General features: G+C 51.3%; 1 protein-coding gene and 1 long non-coding RNA gene across 2 annotated transcripts in view; one reads left to right on the top strand and one right to left on the bottom strand.

Moving 5' to 3' along the window:
• Positions 1 to 9,062, bottom strand: part of LOC134174076 (uncharacterized) — a 78,065-nt gene extending 69,003 nt beyond the window's left edge. Inside the window, exon 1 of the long non-coding RNA XR_009968487.1 lies at positions 8,895 to 9,062. This is a non-coding gene — a long non-coding RNA (uncharacterized LOC134174076). The remainder of the gene's footprint in view (positions 1 to 8,894) is intronic.
• On the top strand, positions 391 to 14,648 carry LOC134174072 (ice-structuring glycoprotein-like). The gene is made up of 9 exons (XM_062638650.1): positions 391 to 798; positions 4,102 to 4,530; positions 5,735 to 5,870; positions 7,456 to 7,544; positions 9,488 to 9,551; positions 10,308 to 10,396; positions 11,391 to 11,503; positions 11,928 to 12,084; positions 14,323 to 14,648. Exons 1-9 carry the CDS (start codon positions 744 to 746, stop codon positions 14,472 to 14,474), a joined length of 1,284 nt encoding a protein of 427 aa, XP_062494634.1. The 5' UTR covers positions 391 to 743; the 3' UTR covers positions 14,475 to 14,648.
• Positions 14,649 to 15,919: the final 1,271 nt, after the last annotated feature.

Genomic DNA, 15,919 nt, shown 5'->3' with positions numbered 1-15,919 from the left:
CTTGGGCAGCACAGGCAGGAGGACCTGCCCTCAGAGCAGGATAGCCCCAGGTAACATGTAGAAAATGGGATGGGATCTCACTAAATTTGGTGGCCTCACCTTAAAATCATCATCATCAGGACTGCTGAGTACGATCCTGATCGCAGCACCCTGATGCATCAAGTTTGACACTTGGGTGCAATGGGGGAAGAGTTAAACACTGATTGAGAAAGCTCTGCACACATCAGCGGGTGAACCAGCGGGTTTAGGGTATGGTTGGTCTCAGTTAAACCGGGAGCTGCTTTGACCCACAGGCCCTTTGGGGGTTGTTTTTCTTCTTGCAGGAAATCCTGGGTGTCTAAAAGATGAAATCCTTTCACTGGATGTGGTCACAAGGGGCTGGCCAGCAGCCCGGCACAGGGCTCCTGCGTGGCTCTGCCCATTCCTCTCTATAAGCCCATCACTTCCTCCTGAACACTTCTCTCGTGTGTTTGTCTGCACCCTGCAAGAAGAGGCTTGGATTTGCTCTTGTGCTCGGTGTTTAGCTTGCACTGTGCTTCGAGAAGGCCTGTAATGTCTTAAGACCTGTTGCAGCCTCTGGATATAAACCCCCCCTTTGTTGGGGGGAGGTTGACTTGACTGAGGCGCATGATCAGAGTCAGGTGACGATATTGGGCACAGAACCAGAGGAGGATAAACACTTGGGTGCAGGAGATCAGCGGCTGGTCCTGCCTTCTGACAAGCTGTCTTATTCCTTGGGGAAAATGAGTGCCTGGGCCCCTCCTCTGCTTTGGAGCTTAACCACGGCGTGTTTAACAGGTGAGTCCTCTGGAAGCGGTGCTTCTCTGCTCAGAAATGGAGGTGGGTGAAGCTGTGGTAGGTGTGTGAAAGGACTGGGTTTCACCATCTCGGGGTGCTGCAGGAGCACAGGGGGAGAAGGCAGGAAAGGAAATACAGGCAGTGCTGAAAGTGGGCCGAATGTGGTAAAAGGGGTTGTGTTTACAAGGAGGGAAAATTGAGCCCTGTTACTGTGAATACTGAGGATTTGCAGTGGCCTCTTCATGGCTTTATCTTGAACTCCGTGGAACAGGATGCTGCAACGTGTTTGCTTTCTTGAGCTGTTTTGGTAACTGGGTCTTTGTAAGAGGAGCACACACAAAAATGCATGAATGTTTTCTGTAGTCATGTCCATGTCTGCTCTTCTCCTTGTTCTTCTCATCCTTTCGTACTGCTTAGCTGTCAACCCAGATAATCCGTGTTCTTACACTTAACACTCTGTGCCATGTGGGATCTGCAAAACCTGTGCTTCAGATCATGTCCCTTTGGGAGTGGAGGCTGCTGGGGGGCCCTGCTGAGTTCTTGAGTTTGGTTCTTGAGTATGAACCCATCAGCCCTGCTAGAGCAGTTTGAGTTTGCTTGGCAAGGGACAGAAGTGCTCAGAGCAGTTACCCACTGAGCCTCACCCTAGCTGTGTGCGTCTCTGGCAGCCTGAGCCCGTAACCAGGTACCAGCCATAGTCTGGCACTGGTGCAATTAAACCATTTGGGGAAAATCTCCTTCTCAAGGGCCAATTACTGACCTGCTGAATTCGCCAGCCATGGTGATCATCTTCACCTGCCCTGAGAGAGGTGGGTCAAGCTTTGGCTGGAAAGGCTGGACCAGCTGATCCTGGAGGTCCCTTCCAGCCTGGGGTTCAGTGGTCCCTTTGGATGTGTCGCTGTTGTCGTGGCTGTGCTGTGCTTGGCTCCGAGGATCAGTTTCAGGATGCAGAGGCCGTGCAGTTGTGCAAGACAGAGGGAACTAAACCAAGGGAGTGTCCACTCTGCTTCTGCATTTGGTGAGTTCCCAGCCCATGTCCGTGTGCCTCACACAGCAGCGGGGCCATGGGCCTTGTAAGTCAGGAAGGGAAGCTCTGCAGTTTTGTTCCGTAACCTTCCCGACACCCTCGATGCTCTTGGGGTGAAAACCCCGTGCCAAAGCATGGCACAAACCCCAACCAAACAGCAAGATTCACCCAGCTGTGTGCAGCTGGAGTGCTGAAATCCGCTGCAGCATCCCCGGCTGGCAGAGTGGAGCCAGCACTGGGGCAGACTGCCCCGTGGGAGAGCAGGCTTTAGTCCCAGTGGTCATCCTGAGAGCTTTCCCCAGGAGGAGTTGACAGTGCCCTTGTCTTAGTGCTGGTGCTGACCTTGAGATCAGTTCAGTGAGAGTTGAGACCAACTCTGCTCGTTGCCAGGCTCCAGAGGAGCAGCAGACTCAGCCCTTAAAGCGGGTGAGGCAGAGGAGGGGAATTATTCCACTTAAACTTGAGAAGGAACTTCTTCTCAGTGAGGGTGACGGAACACTGGAACAGGCTGCCCAGGGAGGCATTCAAAGCCCGCCTGGACACATTCCTGTGTAGTTATCTAGGTGTTCCTGCTCTGGCAACTGCTTTTGAAATCTCCAGCATACTGTGGATGAGGTGGGGAACTGCAAAGCTGTTTTCCCTGCCTAGAAGCAAGGACGGCCTCTCCAGGTCACTTGGATATGGGCATGTGGCAAACCAATGCACCACAAAATGATCACTGTTAAACTCAGCATCTCTGGTTTGGGGGCTACAGTGGGAAAATGTGGGCAATGGCCCAGATGGCTGGGTGCTTGTGTGCAGCTTTACTCAATAGTGACAGAAAGAGTGGTTTTCACACTCAGTGGAGTACAAAGCAGGCAGTGTGCTATAGCAGGGATGCTCCCAATGAGCTCTCTCCATGTGATCACAACTTTATAAGGACTCTTATTCAGAGTCCTGAGCTCGCTGTAGAAACTCAACTGGAGTTACGAGTCGGCTTGGTCTGTGTGTTGTTCATACCATAGAGGTGGTAAGCACTGGTTCCATGTGCCTGGCCTCACCTGGTGCAGCCAAAACTGAGATAGAAATCAAAGGCCAGGTTGGACAGAACTGTGGGTGACACAGTGTGGTGCGAGGCACCCCTGTCCACGGCAGGGGGTTGGAACTGGATGATCTTAAGGTCCTTTCCAACCGAAAGCATTCTGTGATTCTGAAAAGCCTGCAGGGACCTGTGGGCCTGCAGCCAGTCAATGGTGCAGCCCCTCTAAATCCCCAGCTTTCCCACCTTGTTCTTGTGTCCTTCCTCACCTGCATCCCACTGTCAGTTCTCAGCTCTGCTCTTTGTGCTCCTTGAAACCCATAAAGCAATTTCCTCAAGCTGTCCTTTTAACTTTCCCCACTTGAGTTCAGCCTCCTCTTGCTGTGGAGGCTTAGCAGAGGTGTGCTGGGGGAAGAGCATGTAAGCACCACACCACCAGCCACAGCCGCATACTGACGCTCTATGAAGTTGGAAGGTTTCAGACACTGAGCAAATCCCTGCCCTGAGTGCCTGACCCAAGCTGATGTGGCAGGAGCTGCTTATTCCTTTTCTGTTTGCTTCCTTTGCTTAGTACCACATTGCTAAGCTAAAACCAACTCGGTACTGATTGTGTTTAGTTTTATAGGTCCCTCCTTTGTGAAGGACATCCCCTGTGCTTGTGGCCATCAGCAGGTGGTGTTTCAGGATTACAGCACAACAACCTGAACTGCAGCAATACCCCTTTTGGATTAGAGCTGTCCCACTCTGACAGGGGATTTCAGAATCAAAGCCAGTCTTGGCCTGTGGGTTCCCTTTTGGTTACTGGATGTATCTCCAGAACAGCTTAGAAAAATCCCAAACCCATGACTTTTCCTTGCTGATCCCTTTAAACAAGATGGGATAAACCAGGCAGCTACTTGACAAGTGTCTTAAATCCGATTGTCAGGGGACCTTGGGTAAACTGTCTCGGAGCTGTCACTAATAAAACTGTTTCAGGCAACTCTCACACCATTTCAGCTGGGAGATCAGACCTCCTGGGCATTGAGTTGTGGCCTTGTGGACCTGCTTATTTACTTCCTCAGTAAGTCTCTTGTGCGCCAGGGATGCTCAGATGCTGCCAGTGTTCTCCTCCTTGCTTCTGTATTGCTCTGTAGTGAACCATAGCAGAAGGTAGTTTCAAACAAGGGTACAGATTAAGCAGCTGATGAAGACCAAATGGGAAAGCTCTGTTAAAGGGGTAACAATGCTTTGGTCCCTAATGATGTTTTTCTTCTCTCAGGTATTGCTTTAGGCCAGACAACCACCACTGAGATCCCCACTGCATCAACCCCAGCACTTCCTGTTGCAACAACCAGCGCAGCCTCTGACTCCCCAAGTGCCACTGCCACGCTCCCAGCTGGGGTGGCATCAACCCCTGCAGCCCTCATTGCGTCCACAGCAGCTCTGTCTGCTGCTCCAAGCACAAACCCTCCTGCTCAGGCTGTGCCCACCACCATGGATGTGACCGTCCTCACCTCCAGCAGCACCGGCACCTCCCAGGTGCATACAGGACCGATGGCTGCATCCACCAGTGCATCCCCTCCAGGCATGACCGTATCTGTGGTCCCGTCAGCAGCTCCATCCCTCACCACCGCCAAGCCCTCGAACTGCAGCATGGTGAACGTGACAGCCTGTGCCCGCTGCTCCCCAGGGACAGCTCCCAGTGGAGGTAAGGGTCTGCTCGCTCAGCTCGTGCTGGGTGCAAAAGTGACTTGTCAAGGATGGTGTAACCAGGGGTTGTTCTTGTGTCAGAAGTCAGGCAGCATGAGTGGGACTCAATTCATTGCCCCTGTCTGATGTTAAGGACTTGGCCTTTGCTGGCCTTATGCTGTGGTCTTCCAGCAGGATGAAGAAGCAGTAGGGCTGTGGCACAAAGCGTAACAAGCACAACCTGGTTTATTGGCAGGACGCTGTTTTGAGGTGCAGTGGCAAATACAAGGACAGCTTCCAACCATCTGTCTCAAACGTTTGAAAGAGAATCTCTGCTGTGGAAACAGCCTTTTCACTTGGGCTTGAGAAACTACCAGATCAATCCTTGTTGTGGTCAGGAGTGCATGATGTCGCCTTTTCCACACATTATTTGTGGTGTGATGTGGTTGAGGTGTTTTGTTGGGGTTTTTGTGAGCACCCTAAAGTACCTGTTGTTCATTTCCCCCACTGCAGGGTGCGTTTGAAAAGAGGAATGAGCAGCTCTGCTGCTTTAGGGGAAATCCAGAGGACAGGAGTTAATTCCGACCTCCCTCAAGTGCAGGATGCTCATCCACAGGGGTTGTCCCTTCTTACCTGTGTGTGGTTGCTGCAGCACCAAGGGCAAACAGTGGGGTGGCAGGGCAGCAAATCCCACATGAGTACCCTGCACAGCTTGGGTTTGGTTTGGGAGCAGAGAGGGCTGGAGCCTGTGTCTGGTGGGAATGCCTTGGTGCCTGTGCTCAGAGAAAGGCTGTTGCTGCTTTAGGCAGATCCTCTGCTCTGGGGTTTTACTCTTCAGTTCTGCCTCCTGCAAGCCTGAACTGTCAGTAATCCAAGAAAATATGTTTTGGGTTGGGTTTTCTTCCCTTCCTTCTTTGTTTGTGTGTTAGATGGAAAACCAATGCTCCTCAAATTAAAGGAGAAAAAAGCAGGCATCTTCATGACCAGAAATCCATATTGACAGGCTTGAGACCTTCCATCACCTCACAGCTGTTCTCCAGCTTGCTAATGGTGCACAACAGCATCATTAGCATTGATACTACAGTTTCCATCCTCTAAGACTGCCTTGCTGGAATGGTTGCATTGCAACCCATCTGCACCCACAGAGGTGACCTGCCCTGCCGAGCACAGGGGTTTATGTCAATGCTTATAAACCTGATCCTGGCTTTTTTCTTCCAATTCAGGCACCTTGAGCTGCTCGTGCTGTGCGGGGGGCTCGTGCACAGACCCCAGTGCCTGCACCCCCTGCCCTCAGGGCCACTACCAGCCCCAGAGTGGGCAACCATCGTGCCTGCCTTGTCCACAGGGGCATTACACCAAGTAAGTGATGAGCTCTGGGGCACGGGATGGTGGATGCGCTTCCTTAAAGCACTTTGCAGCCAGCAAGATCTCCTCCTTTTGGCTATGGGGAAAGTGCTGCCAGGGTTGTTTCCCAGTGGGAAGCACAAGGTGAAAGTGTGTGCCTCTGCAGCACTGCTGAGTTCTGCTCCCCAGGAAACCCTGGTGTGGACATGCCTGTGCCAAGCAGCGGCCCAAGCTCTCTGCAGGCTGTCTGATTTTTACCCCATGGTCTTTTGTATGTATTAGGAGGGAATACGTTTGGTTTTGTGATGGGGGACACTTGGGAGTGAGGTGTGGGTTCATCTCTTCAGCTGTCCTCTAGGATACCTCTGGCCATCTAGCTTCAGCTCTGTGCTTTGCCCAATTGCTTTTGCAATCCCTATTTTGTTGCCTCCAAGGGATCTCATCACACTTAAGTCACTGGCACCTAAAGCAATGTGTTAGCTGATCCAGTGTGGAAGAGCTAACATGATTTCCCAGCCAGAAGCCCGGCCTTGCAATTCCACCAGGCTGCCTCATCCAGGATGCTGTACATCTGCATCACCAGGATGCTGCACCAGTGTCCTCTGCCTGCGAGGACACACGGATGCACTGCTCTCACCGTTTCCCATCAGCTTGTCCCTCTCCATGTCCAATACCTGCTGCAATCAAATGGAGTCCTTTGGCCCTGGGGCAGCTGCAGGGACAGGAGGGGTGGCGAGAGCTTCCCAGCATCATGTCCCTCACAGAGCATCTCCATTTGGATCAGCCCTGGGGAGAGGGAACAAACCCCTCTGATGGGACCATTTAACATTTGTTGTGGGATTTGGAGATCCAGCATTCCCTGAGCTTGGAGCAGCTCTGGCTGGTGCAGGCCCTGTGTTGTTTTGTTTTAGGCAAAGCATTGGTTTTGTTTCCAATTGAGGTGTTTCCCCCCCCCCCCAAATCTTGCTCTGCTCTGGGGTTTCCAAAGGAATTAAGGAGTTTGTCCTTGTTTTCCTCCAGAGCATCCCTATGTTAACAAATGCTTACATCTACATGCTTGGTGATGGGGGTTTGGCTCTGTTAGTGATGAATGCAGTGGCTTTCACCTTCCTCTCCCTCTTTTCATCCCCTTCCTCCTGGAGGACTAACACTACATCCCCTTTCACAGAGTCCCTGTTATTTAAGGTCAGGCCTCTTGCACATCACTGCTTGTGGTTTAGCTCCCTATTTCACCTCCCGAGTGACCTGACTTTGCACAATGGAGCAGCTCCTTGTAAAACTGCTGATGGATGCTGAGCATCAAGCACCTTTCCAATTCAGTTCCATTTCCAAGTGTGCATTTAGAAGCCTGTCTTTAAACCAAGGTTTTAAGCTTGGATATAACACATTTCTCAAGACCCAGAATCCAGGCTCAGAACCCATCTCTAATAACACAAAGTTTGGTTTGTTTTCAGTGAACCCTCACCATTCAGGCGAGTCCAAACTGTTGTTTTTCTGCCTCCTGCTTTATAATTGCTCTGTATGCTCTGCTCTCTCCTGTGAGCGGATACAAGCTGGCGTGACCTGAACCAGCGCTCACTTCTGCTCCCTTCTCTCTCAGCCTCACAAGGAGCACCACCTGCATTCCCTGCCCGCCCGGCCACTTCACTAATGAGACCGGGGCCGCAGCCTGCAGAGCCTGTGACAAAGGTAGGGTTTGTATTCAACCCAAGCGTGCTTCCGTCGGGCTCCGTGGTGCTGTTTCCCCATGGCCAGATGCAATTACCTGGTACCTTGAAAGCACTGAAGAGCACACAGGTTATTTTGTTCGGGCTAAAAACGGAACGGCAGAGCTCTTCCTAGTCTGTTATTGACATTTCTGTTGAAATGGAAAGAACGGATCTCGGAGTCACGCTCCTGTTCGCAACAAGCTCATGTTAATGCTGACACTGCAATTGGAAGCCTTTTCCAGAAGGAAAGGTTTATGAAACTCGGTTATAGCACAAGGTCTCAGGAAAATAAAGTATTCCCCCATTTTTAATGGCAAAAATGAGTTAAACCATCTTTGCTTTTAGTTCTTCTGCAGTCTGAATATTAAATGTAATACTCTCCTTATGCCCCAGACATCAAACCCTGGGTTTTCAGTGAGCTGCTTTGCACTTGGCTAATGCGGTACGAGCCTGGTACAATGTGTTCACAGAGAGCATAAAACATGTTCAAAACAGACCAGCATTTACTTATGCAAAAGCCTCATTAACACATGCAACACAGCAGCTATTCCGTACACACATCAAGTGCTCCTCACGCATACACAACTGTTGTTGTGAACGTCCACCCACCAGACTCATTGGCTGGTACCTATGTCTTGGCTATCGCTTGCTAAGGCTGGGAGGAGCAAAGTCTCACTGGTGGTATCACTGCACTGCCTTTACTGAGCAAATTGAAGCACCCTGTTTAGGCCACAGAGGAGTCTATGGAGGCGGCCCCTAAATCACACGATCATGAATTAGGAATGTTCCCTTTTCCTTGCAGGGAGAGGGAGCTTGTTCTGGTTTCACCCTGCTCTGCTGCAGCCCCCGCTGCTGGTTGTAAACCTGAGCCACTATGAAGGCTGTGAGGCAGATCTTAACTGTGCTGCTTCAGCTCCTCTGTGAGCACTGGCACCTTAGTTCTGTCCCATGGGTGCCTGTTGCAGTGTGTGTTGTCAGGCACCTTCCCGGAACCATCTCAACTCCCAAATGTTCTCCTGCCCTCAGCGGTTTCCTTTGGTGGGGCAAGGACTTGGAAGCTGGGTCCTGCCTGTCCCCCGTGCCCACACCAGGGGTGTTTCAGGGCATTCACTCCTGGTTGTGCTTTGGGGAAGGGTCGATATGCATCCCCCTGCCCTTTGGGGTGGTGCAGGGAGAGCAAACAGCAACACATCCTGGTTGGTGGCTCCTGTGTCCTCCCCTATGGGGGGGGGGACGGGGAGGAGATGCACCCCAGAGTTCCTCAGATGGGGGAACCCAGAAATTGGCACTGGGATCATAGGATCATGGAATGGTTTGGGTTGGAAGGGACCTTAACGCTCATCCAGTTCCAACCCCCTGCCACAGGCAGGGACACCTTCCTCTAGAGCAGCTTGCTCCAAGCCCCTGTGTCCAACCTGGCCTTGAACACTGCCAGGGATGGGGCAGCCACAGCTTCTTTGGGCACCCTGTGCCAGCGCCTCAGCACCCTCACAGGGAAGAGCTTGTGCCTAAGAGCTCATCTCAATCTCCCCTCTGGCAAGTTAAAGCTGTTCCCCTTGGCCTGTCCCTACAGGCCCCTTTAGGATCACCTGTTCCAGCTCCATTCCAGTTCAAGTTGTTGTGCTGGGAATGTTGTGCAGGTCTCTCTGTCTCCCTGGCAGGGCTTTGTATGTGTGAGTGACAGCAGGGAAACCTGCCCAAGTCCCCTGCGCTTCTTTTAGCATGACAGAAACATTTATGGCTCTTTCAGGGCTATTGACAAATAGAAACCCAACCATCCTGCATTAGCCCATGAACTAGCACCTGCAGTGTGTCACAGGGAGTTGTTTGGTTGCTTGCAAAATGGAGCTGAGCAAATACACAACGAATTGGGGCAGTGACAGTGGAGGAAAGATCCTGAACCCTTTCCCTTCTCTTTTCCAGGCTATTTCAGCTCCAAGCAGAATGCAGCTTTCTGTCTGCCTTGCCTGCCTGGATCATTCTGCAAGTAAGAAGTGTGCCTGTGGTGCTGCTGGCTCTGAGGTGCACAGGGAGGGGTGGTTTTCTTATAGCCACTGAGATAGAGTAGCAACGTAGTGGCCCAAGGCAAATCACTGCTTGTTCAGCTGTAGGGACATGGGTGCTGACCCTGGGGAGAGAGGGATGGCACGATGAGTGGTGGGTCCTGGCAGGATGCAGACCTCTTCATTGCACCTTCCTCATCACACCCCACTGACAAACACTGATACCATCGCAGCGATGAGCTGAGCATCGCGCTGGGCTCTGCAGATTGAAGCTGAGCTGGTGTTTATTGGGTTGGGATGCACAGGAGGAACTAGCTCGAGTGCCCTGGCTGAGCTGTCCCCTCTGGGGAGGGGAGAGGTGCTGGTGGGTGCCTTGCACTGGGCTCTGCTCCCTGCCTGTAGAGATGCCTGCACGGAGGCTGTGGGGCTTACACCCACGTGTATAACCCAGACCCTGCCTTGAGCTCATCTGTCCCGTGTTATGCAGCAGGTCTGTGCTGACCCTGGATTAGTGCCACAAGGCTGGAACCAGGGGTTACCCAGCTCATCACAGGTCTGTCTGCCAGCCCCCTTCAGGAAGCCCATTGACCAGCTCCAGCCAAGTTTGCTAGGGAATGGCCACTTCTGGGATAGCAGATTCCTACACGTTCCATGGCCACAAGCAACCGGGAGAGCTGGCTGTGGTGGGCTGGTGTCGCAGTGCTTGTCCCCAGTGTTTTCTGCCTCCTCTCCCCTCCCAGCACCACCAGCTGCCCCACGTGTCTGCCTTGTCCTGCGGGGCAAGAGGCTCTTCAGGAGGCATCGGAGCAGTGCGTGCCCTGCCTGCCAGGTAACTGCCATAGCCCCACTGGGAACAGCATCAGCTCCAGGGGTGGCTCATCCCGAGACCCATCTGACCCAGAGCGCACCACTGCCCTCACAGGGATGGGAGGGTGCTGGATGGGGGTTTGACCCTTCCTAGCCTGCTAGGACTTGCTGTTGGAGGCTGTGCCAATGCCACACGTCCCCATCCACATGGTGAATGGCTTGGAGGAAGGCTTGGTCACCTGCATGGCAGGGCTGCCAAAAGCTCCATAGAGTTCTAACAGACACATTTGCATTGGTGGTTGCTTCACTGATGAACCCATAGACTTGCTGCAGTGGTAGAGGATGCTTGGCATGTGGTGGAGGAGACAGTCAGTGAGGGGAGGTGAGGAACTGACTCTGCTCCTTGCATTGCTGATGTCTTAAACATCAATCCACAGCAGGTGATGCAGTGGGAGGGCAAAGCCCTCCATCCGCTCCCACAGCCACCCGTGGATGGCTGAATCTCCCCTCTGAGACAGCACCAGGGATTTCTTGCGGTCAAAGTGTGTTTTAAATGTGCAGCAAAGCATTTATGGCTCTGAGACCTGGGAATTCCCACAGGGCTCAGGAAACGGAGCCGTGCTTTGAGCTTTGTTCAGTGAGTTTCAAACAGCTGGAAGAGGTGTTTGAATCCAGGATTAGAGGGGATGAAACACTGCTGACCTTCAGCTCCAACCTTCTTTCTGCTTTAAAGCCAGAGCTCACTGCTGAACCCATCTCCCACTGAACTCCTACTCACTGCCTTTGCCAAGATCTAACCCCAGATATCCTTTAGTCCCTCCAGCCCTGTTTATTCTCTGTCCTGCCCCATTGCCACTGAGCAAGGACCAAAGTCCAGGCTCAGCCTTTGTTACGCACATGAAATATTTAACAGCCTGTCTCATCGTGCCTCTGAAGGCTGAATCATCCACACGCAATTGCAAAGGCCCCAGGCTCTAGTCCCAGATGTTAATTTTTGTGCTCATTTGCTATTTCAGGCATGTTCAGAGGTCCCAGGGACAAGAAATGCAAGGTCTGTAGGACAGGAGAGTACCAACTGCAGCCGGGCCAGGAGCGCTGTGACCTCTGCCCAGAAAATCACTTCTGCCCCGTGAGTCCCCATCAGCTGCTTTGAGATCCCAGATTAACAAATACAGCTAAATAGGCTTCAATTAACACCTTTCTCTCTGAGCCTCTGTCCTTCAGCACAGGCAGAGCCCTGATGGAGGGAGATGGCTAAAACAATGAGACCAGGAGGTGGCTTTGTGCCACCCTGGAGCTGTCCAGTCTCACTGGGTGAGCAGGGGAATGTCAGAGGATGGTGTGCCCATTAACGAGGGGGTTTGCAGGGACACGGTGTGTAATGACACCTCCTGCTCTTCAGCCTGCTCTGGATGACACCACGGGGGCAGGCAGGTTGGATTTAACGACGGCAGGTTCATTGCTGGGTTATTTCCAATGCAGAAGTGCCACCTCCCTTCACACGTGTTACCTTCTGCAGCCTCCCCTGTTCAGTTACTTCTTCTCTTGGGCAGAGCCCTGATGTGAACCCAGTCAAGTGCCCTCCCGATGCCTTCTGCCCCCCAGGCAGCGCTGAGCCCACGTACTGCATGGAGGTCTTCCTCTACAAGGCAGGGGACTCCTGCCAGCTCACCCCCCTCACGGTGGTGCTCCTGGCCATCTGCTCCGCAGGCAAGTGCTGCTCTTCTCTGTCTTCCAGGGGTAAAACTGGACACCCCTCTGCAGCTCGGTGCCTTCACGTTGTGCCAGCAGCGCTCTGCATGGTGTAGTTCATGTTTCTGGAAACCTGGGGTTCTCATTAAGGACTCTGTGGCTGCTTTCGGTGCAGGTGATAGCGCTTGCAGCATTTGGAAGGAGGGATACTGATGTATCTGCTCTGAGCAAAGGCTAGCATAATGCTGAATGTTTGGTGTGTGTATGGACCCCAAAACAGGCATTTCTTAGCGGGCCAAAAGTAGGAAAAAAACACAATATCCTTTTGGTAAGAGACTTCCAAATTTCCTAAAAGCATTCCTCCTCTGTAACCCTTGGTGCAGCATCCAGCAGGCCAGGGTGCTGTCAGCTTGTGCACTGGTGGTTGTATCAGTGCTGTAGAGCATCTTGTGACCAACAGAATGGACAACCAGCAACTGCTGAGCATGTGGAGCACCCCTCTTCCCCTGCTGTAATTACCTTGGTAGGGTAAGCCCAGTGAGTGGATGTAGCTACCTGGAAGCTACACTATGAATACTCATTTCAAAACAACAACTGCGCTTTTGTAGTCTCAGCAAAGGGAAAAATAGGAGTTTTGCAGCTTTTGAGCACAGTTTAGGGAAGGTTTAGTCAGAGATAAGTTGAAAATGAGTAACTGTTAGTGCTGTGGATTGCTAAGGGGCAGACAAACAAAATGGGCAGAGGCCTTGTCTCCTGTGCACATGCAAATGAACAAACCCCACTGTGAGGGCCAAGCTAGTAGCTCTCGACACAAGATTTTAATCTCAAATTCACAGAGGCCAGGTTGGACAGAGCCTTGGGTGACATGGTTGTGTGAGCTGTCCCTGCCCATGGCAGGGGGGTGGAACTGGATGATCTTAAGGTCCTTTCCAACCCAAACCCTTCTGAGTCTACGATTCTGTACGACTAAGTCATCAGAGGATAAGGAAGCCTTATATCCATGGGTTCCTTAAGTATAACTTATATGCCTCCTGAAGACCCAGTCTCCAGTCCAGCTTACTGTTGTTAAAAGGCAGGAGTGGAGATAAAATAGATGTGTTATTCCCTGCAATGAACAAGGAGAGCAAAGCTGCTTCTCCAACAGCAAAGCAGCGCTGGTTGTTCTCATCAAACTCCTCTCTTGGCACCCAAGGAGAGGACTCCATGGGAGCAAAGGAGGAGAAAAGGGTGGCAGGGTCTGCAGGAGCTGTAGCAGCACTGAGTGACTGCTCATCTCCAGAGGGCTGGAAAGTCCTAGTGGGGCAGATGAGGGCTGTTGTCAAGCTGTGGCTTGGAGCCCTGTGAGAGCTCCTCCAGTGGCCCATACCCCTTGTGCCAGGCTGTAGTCCAAAAGTCTGCCACAACAGACACCATCTGAAGCGAGTATCGATTAGGAAAACTAGATTAAACTGAAGCCTATGGAAAGCCTGTCCGCAGAGGGACAACGGGCCATGAACCAGCACATCAGAAAAACAAGGCTGAGGGGCATTCAACAGCATTCTCAGTGAGGTCCTGCCTGTTGCAGAGCTTGCTATGAAGAGGGGAAAGGAAAGGCCCTGCACAGGAACCTGTGAGTATGTCACGGCTGGTCTAAGAGACCAGTTCTTTACCATGTCTGTTCATGCGACCTCCATCTGGATGTGTTTGTCTGGCCATGGTGCATCACAGCAACAGATCTGTGCTCTCCTGTTAAGATCAGTTGTCCCTGATTATGCTTCTGCCTGAAGGAAACAAACGACATCCCAGTACTTTGACATTTCCACGTCTGTGCCCAGCCTAAAAGTAAGTTTTTCTGACAGTCCTGATCTCAGTCTAGACCCAAAGTTAATCTAAGTTAGTTCTTGTGCTTCAGTGTAAGTGCTGAACAGAGCAAAGTGATGCCTCAGGAAGACCCTTTGGTAGGATCTGCAACAAAGAAGATGCCAAGGGGAAAATAACAGTTCCTTGGAGCAGAGAATAAATGGGGTCAGAAAGCAAGTTATTGAATGATTTCATTGAAATCTGCCATTATTGCCTGCAGCTTCCAGAGTAAAGCTGAAATGTTGAAGTTTAGTATTTATTATTCTAGCTACCCAAACCCCTTTGTGAGTGTGCTGAGGATGCAGGAGAGAAAACCTTTTATTTTACCAGAATACTCAAGTTGAGAAGCCCTTGAGCAAACATCACTTGACATTTTACCTTCCCATCTGAAACCAACTGCGCTTCCTTACCTTCCAGGTGCCATCCTTGCTGTGTTTCTACTTATTCTGAGAAGAACACCGGAACATAGCAAGAAATTGCTGAAGTCTCTACTGCTGCCCAAAGGCTCAGGACAACACACAACTTACGGGGGCACTGAGCACACAGAGCCAGTCTATGCTGGCTGGTAGAGCAGGACATGCGATCAGCAAGCACCAAGGACGTGCTGTCAACAATCACCCACTTCTCTATGGCCTGGGCCAATACAGCTGTGTGTGTATGAGCAAGATGTTTAACCATGTGCAACCTGTTTCTGTAGAGCTAAAATAAGCGCTGAGAAATAAAACCCCATTGTTGAGTTGTGATGACTTGTGCTGCTGGCCCAGCTGCCTGCTGTGCTAAAATGGGCTGATGAGAAAAGACTTCTCCTTTCAGTAACTGCCTTCATTCACAAGCAAACACTTTTCCACAGGGGAAAAAACCAAACCAGAAACCAATCCTGTCTCTATTTCAACAGTCAGCTCAACAACGTGAGGAGTGACTGCTTCAGTTACTGAGGTTCCTGGGATGCAACACTCACTTCCACCTGAGCAAGAACTAACGTGGATGTGCCTCCTTTTAAGCATTTTTTACCCCCTTCTCAAACCTTCACCATTACTTTAAGCAAGGAAAAGGATGCCAGTATCCTTCCGCTTCCTTGCAGCTGTGGGAAAGCACGTGCAACTAAACTAATGATTGATTGTTGCACAAATCTGTCCCTTTTGCTTCCTGCTGTAAAGTGATGCCTCACACTAGAGCTACCAAGTGACTTAAAACTTGCAGCAAACCACACAGGAACTGGTTTTTCTCCACCAAGCCACAGTGGCAAGACATGAAGCTGTGCCAATCCCTTGGAGCACGCTGCAGCCATGGAAGATATGTCTGCACTAGACCCATTGCTTAAGTGCCCATGCAAGTTTGATTCACCTCCCACCCAGGAGGGCAGCACTCATGTTTGCCCTGTGCAGATCTGTGGCACTCCAAGTGTTCTGTGCAGCCAGCCCAGTTTAACCATAGGTTAACCTGATGTGGTTTGTGTGTTACAGGGATGATTTTGAACTGTGTAGGTGTTTGGTGTGGTTGGTTGACTCTTTATAAACTTGTTGCTTGCTCTATTTTCCCTGTTGTGCTTTATCACACATGGTCCTCATGGCTGTTTGAGGTCCCACCAACATTCCAGGCACTCAGAAATAGCCACAGGCTATAATGGAGCCAGTTTCAACTGTTCCATGAAACCAGTAACTTGGGTATCAATCTTCCCACCTTTTTGCCTTCCTTCTCTTCCTACACTGCAGTTCATGCACAGTAGGTGAGCTGTGTAACTCCAGACAGACCAGCCAGCTGTGCCCCTTCAGCACAGCACTGTGATTCATCAGCTCTTTGAGTGCTAGTAAAAATAGTACCTACTAGTGAAAGACCTATTAAACGCTTGGGTGGAAGCAGGTGTTACTTCTCACATCAGTCTTTCACTGCAGCAGGAGTCAGGTGAAGTAACCCAGCTGGTGGGAGGTTAAGTGGCTGCTGCCCTCAGCTGCTCATTCTCCTGTCCCCAGGGGAGGTGTTACTGTGTTCCTAACAACAATAATAAAATCTATCA

This window comes from Pezoporus occidentalis, unplaced genomic scaffold (genome assembly GCF_034315485.1).
Source record: "Pezoporus occidentalis ecotype Australia unplaced genomic scaffold, CSIRO_AGI_Poc_V1 ctg58, whole genome shotgun sequence".
NCBI classification, from domain to species: domain Eukaryota; kingdom Metazoa; phylum Chordata; class Aves; order Psittaciformes; family Psittacidae; genus Pezoporus; species Pezoporus occidentalis.
This window is presented reverse-complemented; position numbering and strand designations above follow the sequence as displayed.

What these genes read in the sequence shown, in the direction of transcription:
- LOC134174072 (XM_062638650.1), top strand. Translation starts at nt 744, where the DNA reads ATGAGTGCCTGGGCCCCTCCTCTGCTTTGGAGCTTAACCACGGCGTGT. An exon ending in AGGGACAGCTCCCAGTGGAG is followed by an intron (nt 4,531 to 5,734) that starts GTAAGGGTCTGC and finishes CTTCCAATTCAG; the next exon opens with GCACCTTGAGCTGCTCGTGC. An exon ending in CTGCCTGGATCATTCTGCAA is followed by an intron (nt 9,552 to 10,307) that starts GTAAGAAGTGTG and finishes CTCCCCTCCCAG; the next exon opens with CACCACCAGCTGCCCCACGT.